The sequence below is a fragment of the Chrysochloris asiatica genome, unplaced genomic scaffold (assembly GCF_000296735.1).
Source record: "Chrysochloris asiatica unplaced genomic scaffold, ChrAsi1.0 scaffold00070, whole genome shotgun sequence".
Lineage (NCBI taxonomy): Eukaryota > Metazoa > Chordata > Mammalia > Afrosoricida > Chrysochloridae > Chrysochloris > Chrysochloris asiatica.
This window is the reverse complement of record NW_006408588.1, coordinates 14,295,381-14,306,472: the sequence shown is the minus strand read 5'-3', so window position 1 is coordinate 14,306,472 and position 11,092 is coordinate 14,295,381. Positions and strand designations below refer to the sequence as shown.

Below are 11,092 nucleotides of genomic sequence, written 5' to 3'. Positions count from 1 at the left end.
GATTCAAGCTCTTATCTAGTGTCTTTTCATTTTAGCCTGAAGGGCTCCCTTTTATGATTTATTATACGGCAGGTCCAACAGTGCTAAATGCTTTCAATTTTTTTTGATCTGGAAATGCCAAGGTTAATAAATAACTAAAGCACAAAGTACTGGTAATATTTTTGAGAAATGGGAAAATCTATTGAAAAAATGTTGAATGGGCATAATAAAAAAAAAAAAAGTCCAGTACCATTAAGTTAATTCAGTCTGACCATGTCAGAATGTGATTAAGAATATGCTCATATTTATAGAAATTTTGCTATGCAGAAACAGGGAAAAAACAAAGTCTTCAACTATTCAGAAAATACAAAATGTCAATTAACTTTTCCAAACAGGTATTCATAATGTGTGCATGCTCACAAGAATATTCTTTAGGATTAGTAGTTCTCCAGTGAGAAGCCCTGGTGGTGCAACAGTTAAACACTTGGTTGGCAACCTGAAGACCGGAGTTCAAATCCACCCATATGCTTTGTAGGAGAAAGACCTGACAATCCAGAAGGATTCCAGCCTAGAAAAACTGCTCCAGCATACGGGATCCCTATGAGTTGAAACAGACCCAGCAGCACCTAACAACAATCAGCTCTGAGGAGTTTTAATGGTCATTTCTACCAGCTACGTTTATGTAAATGTCAGGTTCCAAAGATCTACAAACAACCAGAAATATCTACTGAAAGTCTGAAGTTTTAGATGTGAAACGACAGCATATCAAGACACCCCAAGAGATGGGAATATAGTAAGAGATAATAAATAATTCAATTCTATAATTATGAGCCCTTATTATGTGCTGGACTCCTGGTGTAGCAAAGTAGGATAAGCACTAGATTGTGAACTACAAAGTCAGAAGTTCAAACCCATGAGGCGCCTCTCGCAAACCCTATACAGGGCACTAGGCATGGAAACTGACTTGAGGGCACTTAACAACTACAGTTATGTGCTAGGTGTTGGGGATTATATAGAATGAGCAACACAGACTCAATTCCTACCTCCTAGAAGATTTATTTAGTGGAGAAAATAGTCATTAAATAATTACCCAAGTGATAAGAATTTATTAAGGGTTTAGGATTCCAAAGGGAACACACAGCATGAGTATTTGGGAATACCCATGTGCTATGTGGAAAACTGTCTCCCCAGCCCCAATTCATGTCTACCCAGAACTTCAAAAGGTGACCTTATTTGGATATAAGTACTTTGCAGATCCAATTAGTTAAGATGAGATCATATTGGGTTAGAATGGGCCCTAAACCCAATGACAAGTATCTTTTTCAGAACAAGGACAGGGAGTTTAGGAGGCTCATAGAGGGAACACAGCCACGTGAAGAAAGAAGTGGAAATTGTTGTGATGCAGCCACAAGCCAAGAGTTGCCAGCAACCATCAGATGCTAAAAGAGAGGCTCAGCACAAACTGTACCCAAAAGCCTCCAAAAGGAACCAACCCTGCTGTATTTTGATTTTGGACTTCTGGCCTCGTGAACTATGAGAGAAAAACAATTATTTTGCTTTAAGCCACTCAGTTTGTGGTAATTTGTTAAGGCAGTCCTAGGAAGCTAATATAAACTCTGAGCACATTTTTAAATGGAATGTAAAGAATGAGTAGGATACAACAACAACAACCAAGAGTAGTTGCTGCGGATGCTTATGAACAAACCTTATGAGATTTGGTTCCTTGGTTTGAAGGTTTAGAGTCATGGTTTCATGGGGCATCCCAGTTTTAATTGGCCCTAATAGAAGGGGACTGGATTGTGTGGCTAATTACCTCCATGATCAGCTGCCTCCTGTGTCATGGCACCAAAAGAGCTGGGTGGTGGCTGGCTACCATTACGTAATATTTTGAGCAACGAAGGGGAGAAATGCAGAACAGAGTTTCAAATTCTCATGGAGAATTTCTGGAGCCATGGAGGCTGGAGGAACCTCTGAAGCAATTGTTCAGAGATAATCTGTAAACCTTAAACCCAGAATATCTCCTAAAGTCTTCTTAAAACTAAACAATAGTTTGGCTTAACTAGTAAAAAAGGTTTACCTTGAACATTATGCTCGTTTAAGAAGTATCTATATGGAAGCAAATTGAAAACAGCAACTGGAAAGACTCGATAGGAACCTTATGGGCAATGAGTTTATGTAATGAGGGAGAAAGAAACAACTCGGAAAAAGATGGTGCATAACTAGAAGAATGGAATGAATGCCATACAATTGTACACGTTACATTGGTGTGTGCTTTGCTGTGTATATTCTTATCAACAACAAAATAAAATTTAGAAAGAAGGGGAAATGAGGCTCAAGACTGAAAATTCTACAGGCCGAACAACACGCAAAGTGGTTAGAGTAGAGACAGAGCTGTACAGTTGTAGACTCTACAGAACAAGATGAAACCAGAGTTCTGCACAGCCCTAAGTGGTGCTAAAAACTCTTTGCAATTTGTTTCTAAATAACAATGTTTTCAGTACATTGTGTACCACCTCCTTTTTTAGGTGCTCCAAGAACATCAGGATTAACATAAATTCTCATCTGACATAAAAACCCTTTGAGTATAAAGCATTTTTATAACAAGGCAGAAGTGTCTACTTACAGTATCAAGTATTTCTTTGGTATGAGCTGCCGACAAGCAAAACCTGGCTCTGGACTCAATAATAGGGGTCGCAGGAAAGCCCACCACTACCACACCAATGTTCCGCTTCAACATCTCTCGTCCAAAGGCGCTGCAAAGAGAAAACAGAGAAAATAACCAGGAAGGGCTTGGTGTGAAGATCCAGAATGATTTAGCCTCTGGAGATGTAGTGAATGACAGTCTCCATTTATACAGTCCCAAGGTGGTCTTCTCCCAAATGGCTTCCTTCACAACAGTGAGAGAAGACAGTTGTCAGAGACCTAAAGATTTATAGCCAAAGCTTTAAAGAGTGCCTCTGATGTAAGAGTGGCCTAGAAGCTTCCGGGTTTTAAATCACGTTACTGCTTGGCAGTAACATGGGCATCTTTCTGCTCACAGGATGACCAACTGACAGGAGCCTTCCAGGCCAGACACTTCACAAATCAACCAGAGAGCAAGGCTGCCTTTGGAAGCCAGGCTTTCTTGGGTGTTTGTTAAGCCAGCTCATCCACCAGCTTCAGCAGCTGATTATTCAGGTGACAGAATTCATGTTCAAGTCCCTGTGACATGGACGGCATGTGACTTTCCTCCATATCTGTATCTTGTCTAAATAACGTCATACTAACTCTCACGTAAATTTTGTTATGTACTGAATTATGGTTTTCATGGGCTTTCCTCTTATCTTTGTAAAAACACGTTTCCCCTAAGCTCTTTATCGTATTCCTTTGGGAATACAAATCCTGCATATTTGGTATGACAAGAATGCCAGCCTTTCCAGAGAAGTGCTCACAGTCTCTGTTACCCTCCCCAGAGCCAGCACACCTCCCACAGGGTACTTCTTCTCTGGGCTAGGGGTGGGCCTCAACACCCTGTATCTTCAGCACTTGCTCCCTAACTATTAGTGCCTTCCTCCAAGTCTGGAGCATCACATTTTCATCCTTGCTAACGCGTACAGTTTACACTCAGTTGACCTGTATAGAACAGACTAGACACAACTACCAGTCATGGAGTTGACTCTGACTCATGGTGATTCCAAACACTTTTCAATGGCTGATAAAAAGGAGACTGCCAGGCTTTTCTTCTGATGCACACTACTGGGTGAACTTGAACTTCCGAGTTTTCAGTTAGCACCGAACACTTAACTGTACCACCCAGATTAGACACAGTCTTCTCTAAAGAGTGGCTTTTAGACTAAGTCCTCCATGTCCAGCAACCCTTCAGGTTTTTATTCTTCTTTAAATGGAAGAAAATCCTGCAGTCTTGGTGTGGCATTATAGGATACGAACTGGACTATGGTTAACTGCAAGGTTGGCAGTTCACACCCACCAGCTGTTCCCTGGAAGCCCTATACAGATGGCTATGAGTTGGAACCAACTTGACAGTACTTAACAACAACCAAGAATGTCCTACCCTTCTGCTTTGGCACGTCTCCCGTACTCTCATTGCCAACTGCTTACATGACTTGTTGAAAACTAGACTCATAGTTGCCCCTCAGTAAGCATCTCTTCCCAATTTCTTCCTTACTATCTTTGAAACCACACTACATTTCCAACCACTACACTCCTAATGTAATTCTTCCTGCTATGCAAATACAATTTTCTGAATGCCTTATGAAAGTCTGAGACTGTAGGCACCGGGGATTCAAAGATGAAGAAAAGTGTCTGCTCCTTTGATAAGTTCAATCAAACCTGAGGAATAAACTAGATCTAACTCAAAACTCACCCATTCCAAAAATATACACCTTTTTACTTAGCCTATACCAAGAAGTTGTTGTTAAGTGCCATCGAGTAGGTTCCAACTTATCATGGCCCTGTATAGGGTTTCTAAGGAGCAGCTACTGAGTTTGAACTAATGACCCTGCAGTTCAAACCGGCCTTAAGGTCAAGTGCCTATCCTACACTGCCACACCGGGACTCCCACTTCTTTATTCTCTATCTCCTATGTGATTTTGCATATTGTGTACTTTTTTCAGATATATCTGTCCATATTTGCTTTTCAAACGGTTTTGTTAATATATATGTTCTGTTCAAATACATTTGAAAGCAGTGAGGCTTTCCATTATATATGCCTTGCATAAACCAAAAAAGCTGGTGTAGTGTGCACATCTGGTAAATGTCCAATAACACACCGTGGTATATGAGCTCACTGCCTCACAGCCCACGATTCCCCCTTGGGCATTGCCCTCTGGCTCCACCGATAAGCCATTTTCTGTGTCATGGCCTTTACACGGATGCTTCTTCTCCCAAATGGCTCTCAGCTCCTTCTAGTCTTTGCTCAAATGTCATTTTCTTTGCAAGTAGATTCCTCATGAGGCCTATCCTGACTATCTTACTGATGATTTTGTTTACTGTCTTAATCTGTCCTCCCACAAGGGGCTGTCAATCCCCTTCATCCTGGTCCATTTGTTCCCATAGCTTATCTTCTAACATACTCCATAACTGACTGATGTATTACGTTTGTATGACTCTGGCCTCAATACAATGTAAACTCCACCGGGGCAGGGATTGTTATATTCTGTTCAGTCCCCGAGAACAGTGCCTCTGCTGTGCACTCACATGCTTATTTAATAATAAAAGAATAAACCAAAAACCACCAAACCCACTGCCATTGAGTTGATTCCAACTCATAGTGTTATTGAGCTATTGAAACTTCTGAGACTGTAAACCTTTATCAGAACAGAGAGCCTTATCTTTCTCCCATGGAGGGGCTGGAGGATTTGAATCATGGACCTTGTAGTTAGCAGCCCAAAGCCACCAGGACTCTTAAAGAATAAACAAGTCAACAGCTGTAGAATCCACTATGTAACTGAAAGTATATCTAGCAAATGAAGTTTAAAACAATGAGCTCAAGACCATTTTCCCCTAACGAATTCATGACCCTTAGTCTCATTCACAGTCACCTGAAGTCTAGCAAGAGACTAGTCCATAGTCGACAAGAAGACATACCCGATTTTGGCCGGCATGTAGAGCATCAATGGCACCACTGGAGAATCCTCATTTCCATAGATGATAAAGCCCATCTCTTTCAGGCGTCTCCTGAAATACCTGGTGTTTTCTGCTAACTGTTGTATACACTCTTTGCCTGGAAAATCATGGCAAGGGAAAATAAAAATTACTAAGAAAAAGGAAGGGAAACGGGACAGTGATCTGTCTACCTTGATTCTATATAATCAGTCCTAAGATTTATTTCATTTCCAACATAAAATATTTTGACACAGTAAATTATATGACTATATTTTCATGTTGTTGTTAAATACCGTCGAGTCGGTTCCGACTCATAGCGACCCTGTACAGGGTTTCCGAGGCTGTAAATCTTTACAGGAGCAGAAAGCCTCATTTTTCTTCTGCGGAACAGCTGGTAGTTTCAAACTGCTGACCTTGAGATTTGCAGCCCGATTCGTAACCATTATGCTACCAGGGCTAGATAAATATAAGTGGGATACATACACTTACCTTACTAATATTATTGGTATTGAGACTTCAAAATTCAAGTTGGGTTCAAATTTGCTATTTTGCTTTGTATTCTGCCATAGTAGGTGTTGCTCACAGGTTTTATAATTTACACAATAAATGTAACTGCTAATAGTTGCAGCACTATAGCATTCGTAAAATTTTCACCCATATCAATCTATGCATTCCTTTACAGGCGGTAGGGTATTTTATCACTGTTCTCTTTTGACAAGTTGGGGGAGTCTCACAGAAGGGGTCACTTGCCTACCGTCACACAGAAGTAGGTGGCACAGCTGAGATGAAAATTTAGATCTCCCAACTTCAACTAATGGTTCTAACTAACCATGCTGTGATTTATTTAATAAGAAGGTTAGACAACGCTCCCAATTTCCCTCAAGAATTTAATTTTTTATTACTCTTTCCTTAAAACTCCTTACATATCCACAATAATAGATTCATATTTTGAATCCTCCTTCATTCATCTTTCCTGAAATGCAAGAAGATCAAGACATGTATTATTCTAATTGCCAGGAGACTAAATATTTGGTCAGGTTTTGACACTATGGTAGGTCAATCTGTGAACACATGTATAGACAACTCTTCCGTTACCCAGAGCAAGCCAATAAATCTCAAAGACTGGCTCACCAAGAGCTAAATAGTGCTTTATAATCTTCTCAACCATGGATACTCTTGTGGAACAAATGATTACAGTCACTTCCTTACAAGTATTAGAAAGTCCGCTAATTCATATTAAAAAATCATACAAAAGACAAATGAGCTAATCAGAAATGCTAAAGTTACAAAATGCTGTCAAGTCAGTTCTGATTCATAGGGACCACGTATAGGGTTTCTGAGGAGTGGCTGGAAGGTTTGAACTGCTGACCTTGAGGTTAGCAGTCCAGTGCTTATCCTACACCACACCAGGACAGATGACTAATAAATGCACTTAGAAGTAGAGTGCAAATACAGTGTGTCATTGATGGGAAGCCACTCTAGATAAGTTTGCTACAAATAATCTGAAATTAATATTCTTTATATCCATCATTTCAGACTGACCAGAGAGTAACAATCAAGCTTAAAGAAACCTACTTATTTTGAACATTGAAGAACATCATTTAAGTTATACATTCATATGTCTCCAAAGAATAAAGCAGACATTATAGTGTGCTACATTTAAGCAAGTTGAGAATTGATGAGCCAAGTACACCAATTTCCCCCTAAAATTGTTGTTAGGGTTCGGTAAGCTGGTTCCCACCCCTAGAAACAGTGATACATATTTACTTTACATTCAAGTTTTGAACACAATGGCGCATCTAGGACCAGGTTTACCTTGCTGCTGTGAAACAACAGTAAACTAAGCAAACCAATTTTCACACAGTGGACCATAGGTCGTGCAGAACTACTGCCAAGAGGGAAGCAAAGGGGTGAGCCTTAGGATTGCTCCCCTACTGCAGCACAGGTAGGGGGAGCCCAGTCTCCTGAGCAGAAGACACCAGAAACAGGAGTCTGGAGAGGCTAAGGTGGTAGAATGTGTTGGACCACTTACAGAGGAGGAAGATCTGGGAATCTGTAGAGGAGTTCCCCTTTGAGGCTCTGACTGAGGAGTGATCTGTACATGTATGAGATGGGCTGGGGAAAGATCCATGGGAAAGCAGTAGATGAAACAATTCCTGGTGCTCACAAGGGTTTGAGGATGGTCTGAATTCTCATCTGTTAGAATGGAGACTGTGATACTTGGAGCATCTGATACAGTCCTCCAGAGAGGCAGAGCTTAGCAGTGAAGCTAAATTAGCCCTAAACTAAAGGCTGACTCGTTAATCTACTGCTCTTTCAATGTGTGCTAGTTTAATTTCCAAGTTATCAATGCTGCAATGAGAACAAGCAACCTCAAGAGCCCTTTTAAGTTGCTAATGCTAATCTTATAAGATAAATTCTTAAACATGCATAATTATAGTGACAGAAAACAGACTAGTGGTTGCCAGGGAGTTGGGGAGGGAACTAAAGCAGCATAAGAACTTCCATTGTGGTGGTTGTTAAGTGCCATCAAGTCAGTTCTGACTCATAGCGACCCTGAATAGCATTCCTAGGAACAGCTGGTGGCTTTGAACTGCCGACCTTGTGATTTGCGCCTAGTGCTGACTCTATAGCACCACACAAGAAGGGAACTTTTGGGGAAGATGAAATATTCTTTACCTTGATGGTTACACAGCTATATCAAAACTGACAGAATTACATATGTAAAATTGATTAATTTTATTATATAAAAATTATACCTCATTAAAGTTAGCTAAAAAAACTGAGTGACACATTTGGTTACTGTTGTTGTTAAGTGCCATGGAGTCAGTTCTGTCTGATTCATAGCAACTCGGAGGGTTTCTGGGGAGCAGCTGGTGGGTTTGACCTGTGGTTAGCAGCTTGGTGGTATGAGTGTGCATTAATTTTTTTCCTGCATTGTCTTTTGTTAGTTTGTGACTCATTGCTTTTCTTATCTCATCAGAAATCTACAAGCCTCTGATTGATACATAAATAAATAAATAGCTTTCATTCCAAGCACAACAACAAAAAAAACTATCAAGGAAAAGTAGAAATTGTTATATGTTCCCTGAAAAGAAGAGTGTCAGAAAAAAATAAGCCTAAAAATAATGAATCGGGCTGCAAACCTTAAGGTCAGCAGTTCGAAACTACCAGCTGTTCTGCGGGAGAAAGATGAGGCTTTCTGCTCCTGTAAAGATTTACAGCCTCGGAAACCCTGTACAGGGTCGCTATGAGTTGGAACCAACTCCATGGCACATCACCACCACCACCATACACAAGGAAAATAATGGAAATAGGCACTGAAAATCTCCAATTTATATACTTTTTATTACTGTGGAATAGTCTTCCATTGTAAGGATACACAATAATTTGCTTGTCCATTCTGTGTATCCCACCTTTTGATGGATATCAGAATAGAGACTGCCAATCTTCATTTTGGTAGCTATAAAGTTTGGGTTAAAAAACAATTCTTTCAAAATGTGGACCAAAACTCAAAATCATTAACAAAGAGCAGGCTTACTTGTTTGACACAGACTGGTGGACCTCCAGAGACATGGCCCTTATTCACCCTTCATTCCTGGAACTGAACTCACCCCTTTCTGCTCCCACCCCTTTAGCCTCAGCTTTCATCCAAACAACAGGTCGGTCTATAAGGGGAACAATGACACAGGGAGGTATTTACTCCTCAGAATAATTAGCCATTGGAAATCGACAATTGAGAAGGGTTAAGAAGGAAGAAGGTATAGAAATGGGAAACACAGGGAGGAAGTGGCTGAGTGATGTCACATTGTGGGAATTACAATCGATGACATGAAACAAGATGTAGGAATTGTGGAGTGGAAAACTGATGTGCTCTGTAAACCTTCATCCAATTCGCAATAAAAAGTTAAAGTGAAAACAATGTTCTTCTTAAGTACGTATTTCAACATCCCAGTCATATGTTGTTGTTGTTGTTATGTGCCGTCGAGTCGGTTCCGACCCATAGTGACCCTGTACAGGGTTTCCGAGGGGGTAAATCTTTACGGGAGTAGAAAGCCTCATCTTTCTCCCGCAGAGCAGCTGGTAGTTTCGAACCGCTGACCTTAAGGTTCGTAGCCCAATTCGTAACCACTACGCTACCAGAGCTCCTTCATACAGTCGGATAGTCACCTTCAAATAAGAACAGGAATCACTGAACCTAGCAATGAACAGCTTAATATCATGTATTCCTAACTGCTTTAGTTGGATATACAAAACTACACTGTTCACACTTCACACATAAAGGAATAGGCCTAGAGATGTTACATTATTTTTTCTGAGTCCTTATATTTAGTAGGAGGCACGAGATCTTTTGACTTCAGTCCAGTGAGTCCTCTGGTACACCTCACCAAGAAATAATCTGGTTTTCAAATTTAAAGCCTACTCCCCTCCCCCTTACTAGAGTTCTGGTATGACACTGTAGTTCTGGTAAGCACTGGACTGATAACCACAAGTTTGTTGGTTCAAAATCACCAGCCGGTTCTCCTTGGAAACCCTACACAGTGTTGCTATGAGGTGGAACTGACTCAACAGCACTTAACAAGAGGAAGCCCTTCACTGGGCAACAACATCTGTACTTTACACTTGAAAGAGCTCTTTCTGGCAAGTGCCTGGGGTAGGGTGAGTGGGTGAAGGAACCATAGGAGACACAGGCTTAGTATGAGGCAAATGAAAAGCAGTCCTACTCCTCACTGTTAGACTATCTCATCCAGCAGTTCGTGTTTGTAACAGTAAAATATCTATTTTGCACATTCATGAGGTGACACACAAAGTAGCAGAGGAAGACGGTCACCCTCGTGCTGGTGGGGGTGGGGGCCTCCTCGGTGGCCACAGCTCCAAGCCATCGAGTGAGTTGGGCGTGCAGGGGATCTGCTCTGGGATCCCAGCAGCTATGCAGCCCAAGGCCCTGCAGCCCAAAACTACAGTGGGGTGGGAAGGGAGGAAAGAAAGAGGTACCTGGAAGCGTTTGGAAAAAATGTATGTGAATTTCATGACACACAGTGAGCGAGCTGACCTGAGCCCAGAACCTCTGCCTCTGTGGGGTTGGGTGCACGGCCAGACTCCCAGTGTCCTCTTGTAGAAAGTCCTGAGCCTTAGTGATTTCCCAGGCCCAGAGAACTGAGTACGCTCTGAGATGGGGATCATGAACGCAGGGCTCACAGGGGTGGGAGCGGAGCCCTGGAGGAAAGCCCTAAATAAGAGCAGGAGGCGGGTCATACAGCCCAGCTTTATCTCCTCCAGGTCTTCTTTCTCTGCAGAGGAATCCCAAGCAGACTCATCACAGTGATGAACGCTGTTATTACTTCTACCATCATAGTGTCTAAATAAAGACAAATGGATGGTCTGAAAATAAACAAAAAGCTTCCATTTTGCATAGTGCCGATTTTCATATACCAGCCTGGCCTCTGGAATCTAATCATATTGACAAGTGATTAGTGGGTGCAGGTCTTCCAAATCATCTCAAACCAAT

The 11,092-nt window shown here is 41.4% G+C and overlaps 1 protein-coding gene across 1 annotated transcript in view; it reads right to left on the bottom strand.

The window, feature by feature from the left end:
• SPTLC2 (serine palmitoyltransferase, long chain base subunit 2) overlaps positions 1 to 11,092 on the bottom strand; it is a 126,407-nt gene that overhangs the window by 8,051 nt on the left and 107,264 nt on the right. The window contains exons 10-11 of the mRNA XM_006864764.1: positions 5,566 to 5,701; positions 2,603 to 2,732 (exon numbers count right to left, since the gene is read on the bottom strand). Of these exons, the coding sequence (XP_006864826.1) occupies positions 2,603 to 2,732; positions 5,566 to 5,701 (266 nt within the window). The remainder of the gene's footprint in view (positions 1 to 2,602; positions 2,733 to 5,565; positions 5,702 to 11,092) is intronic.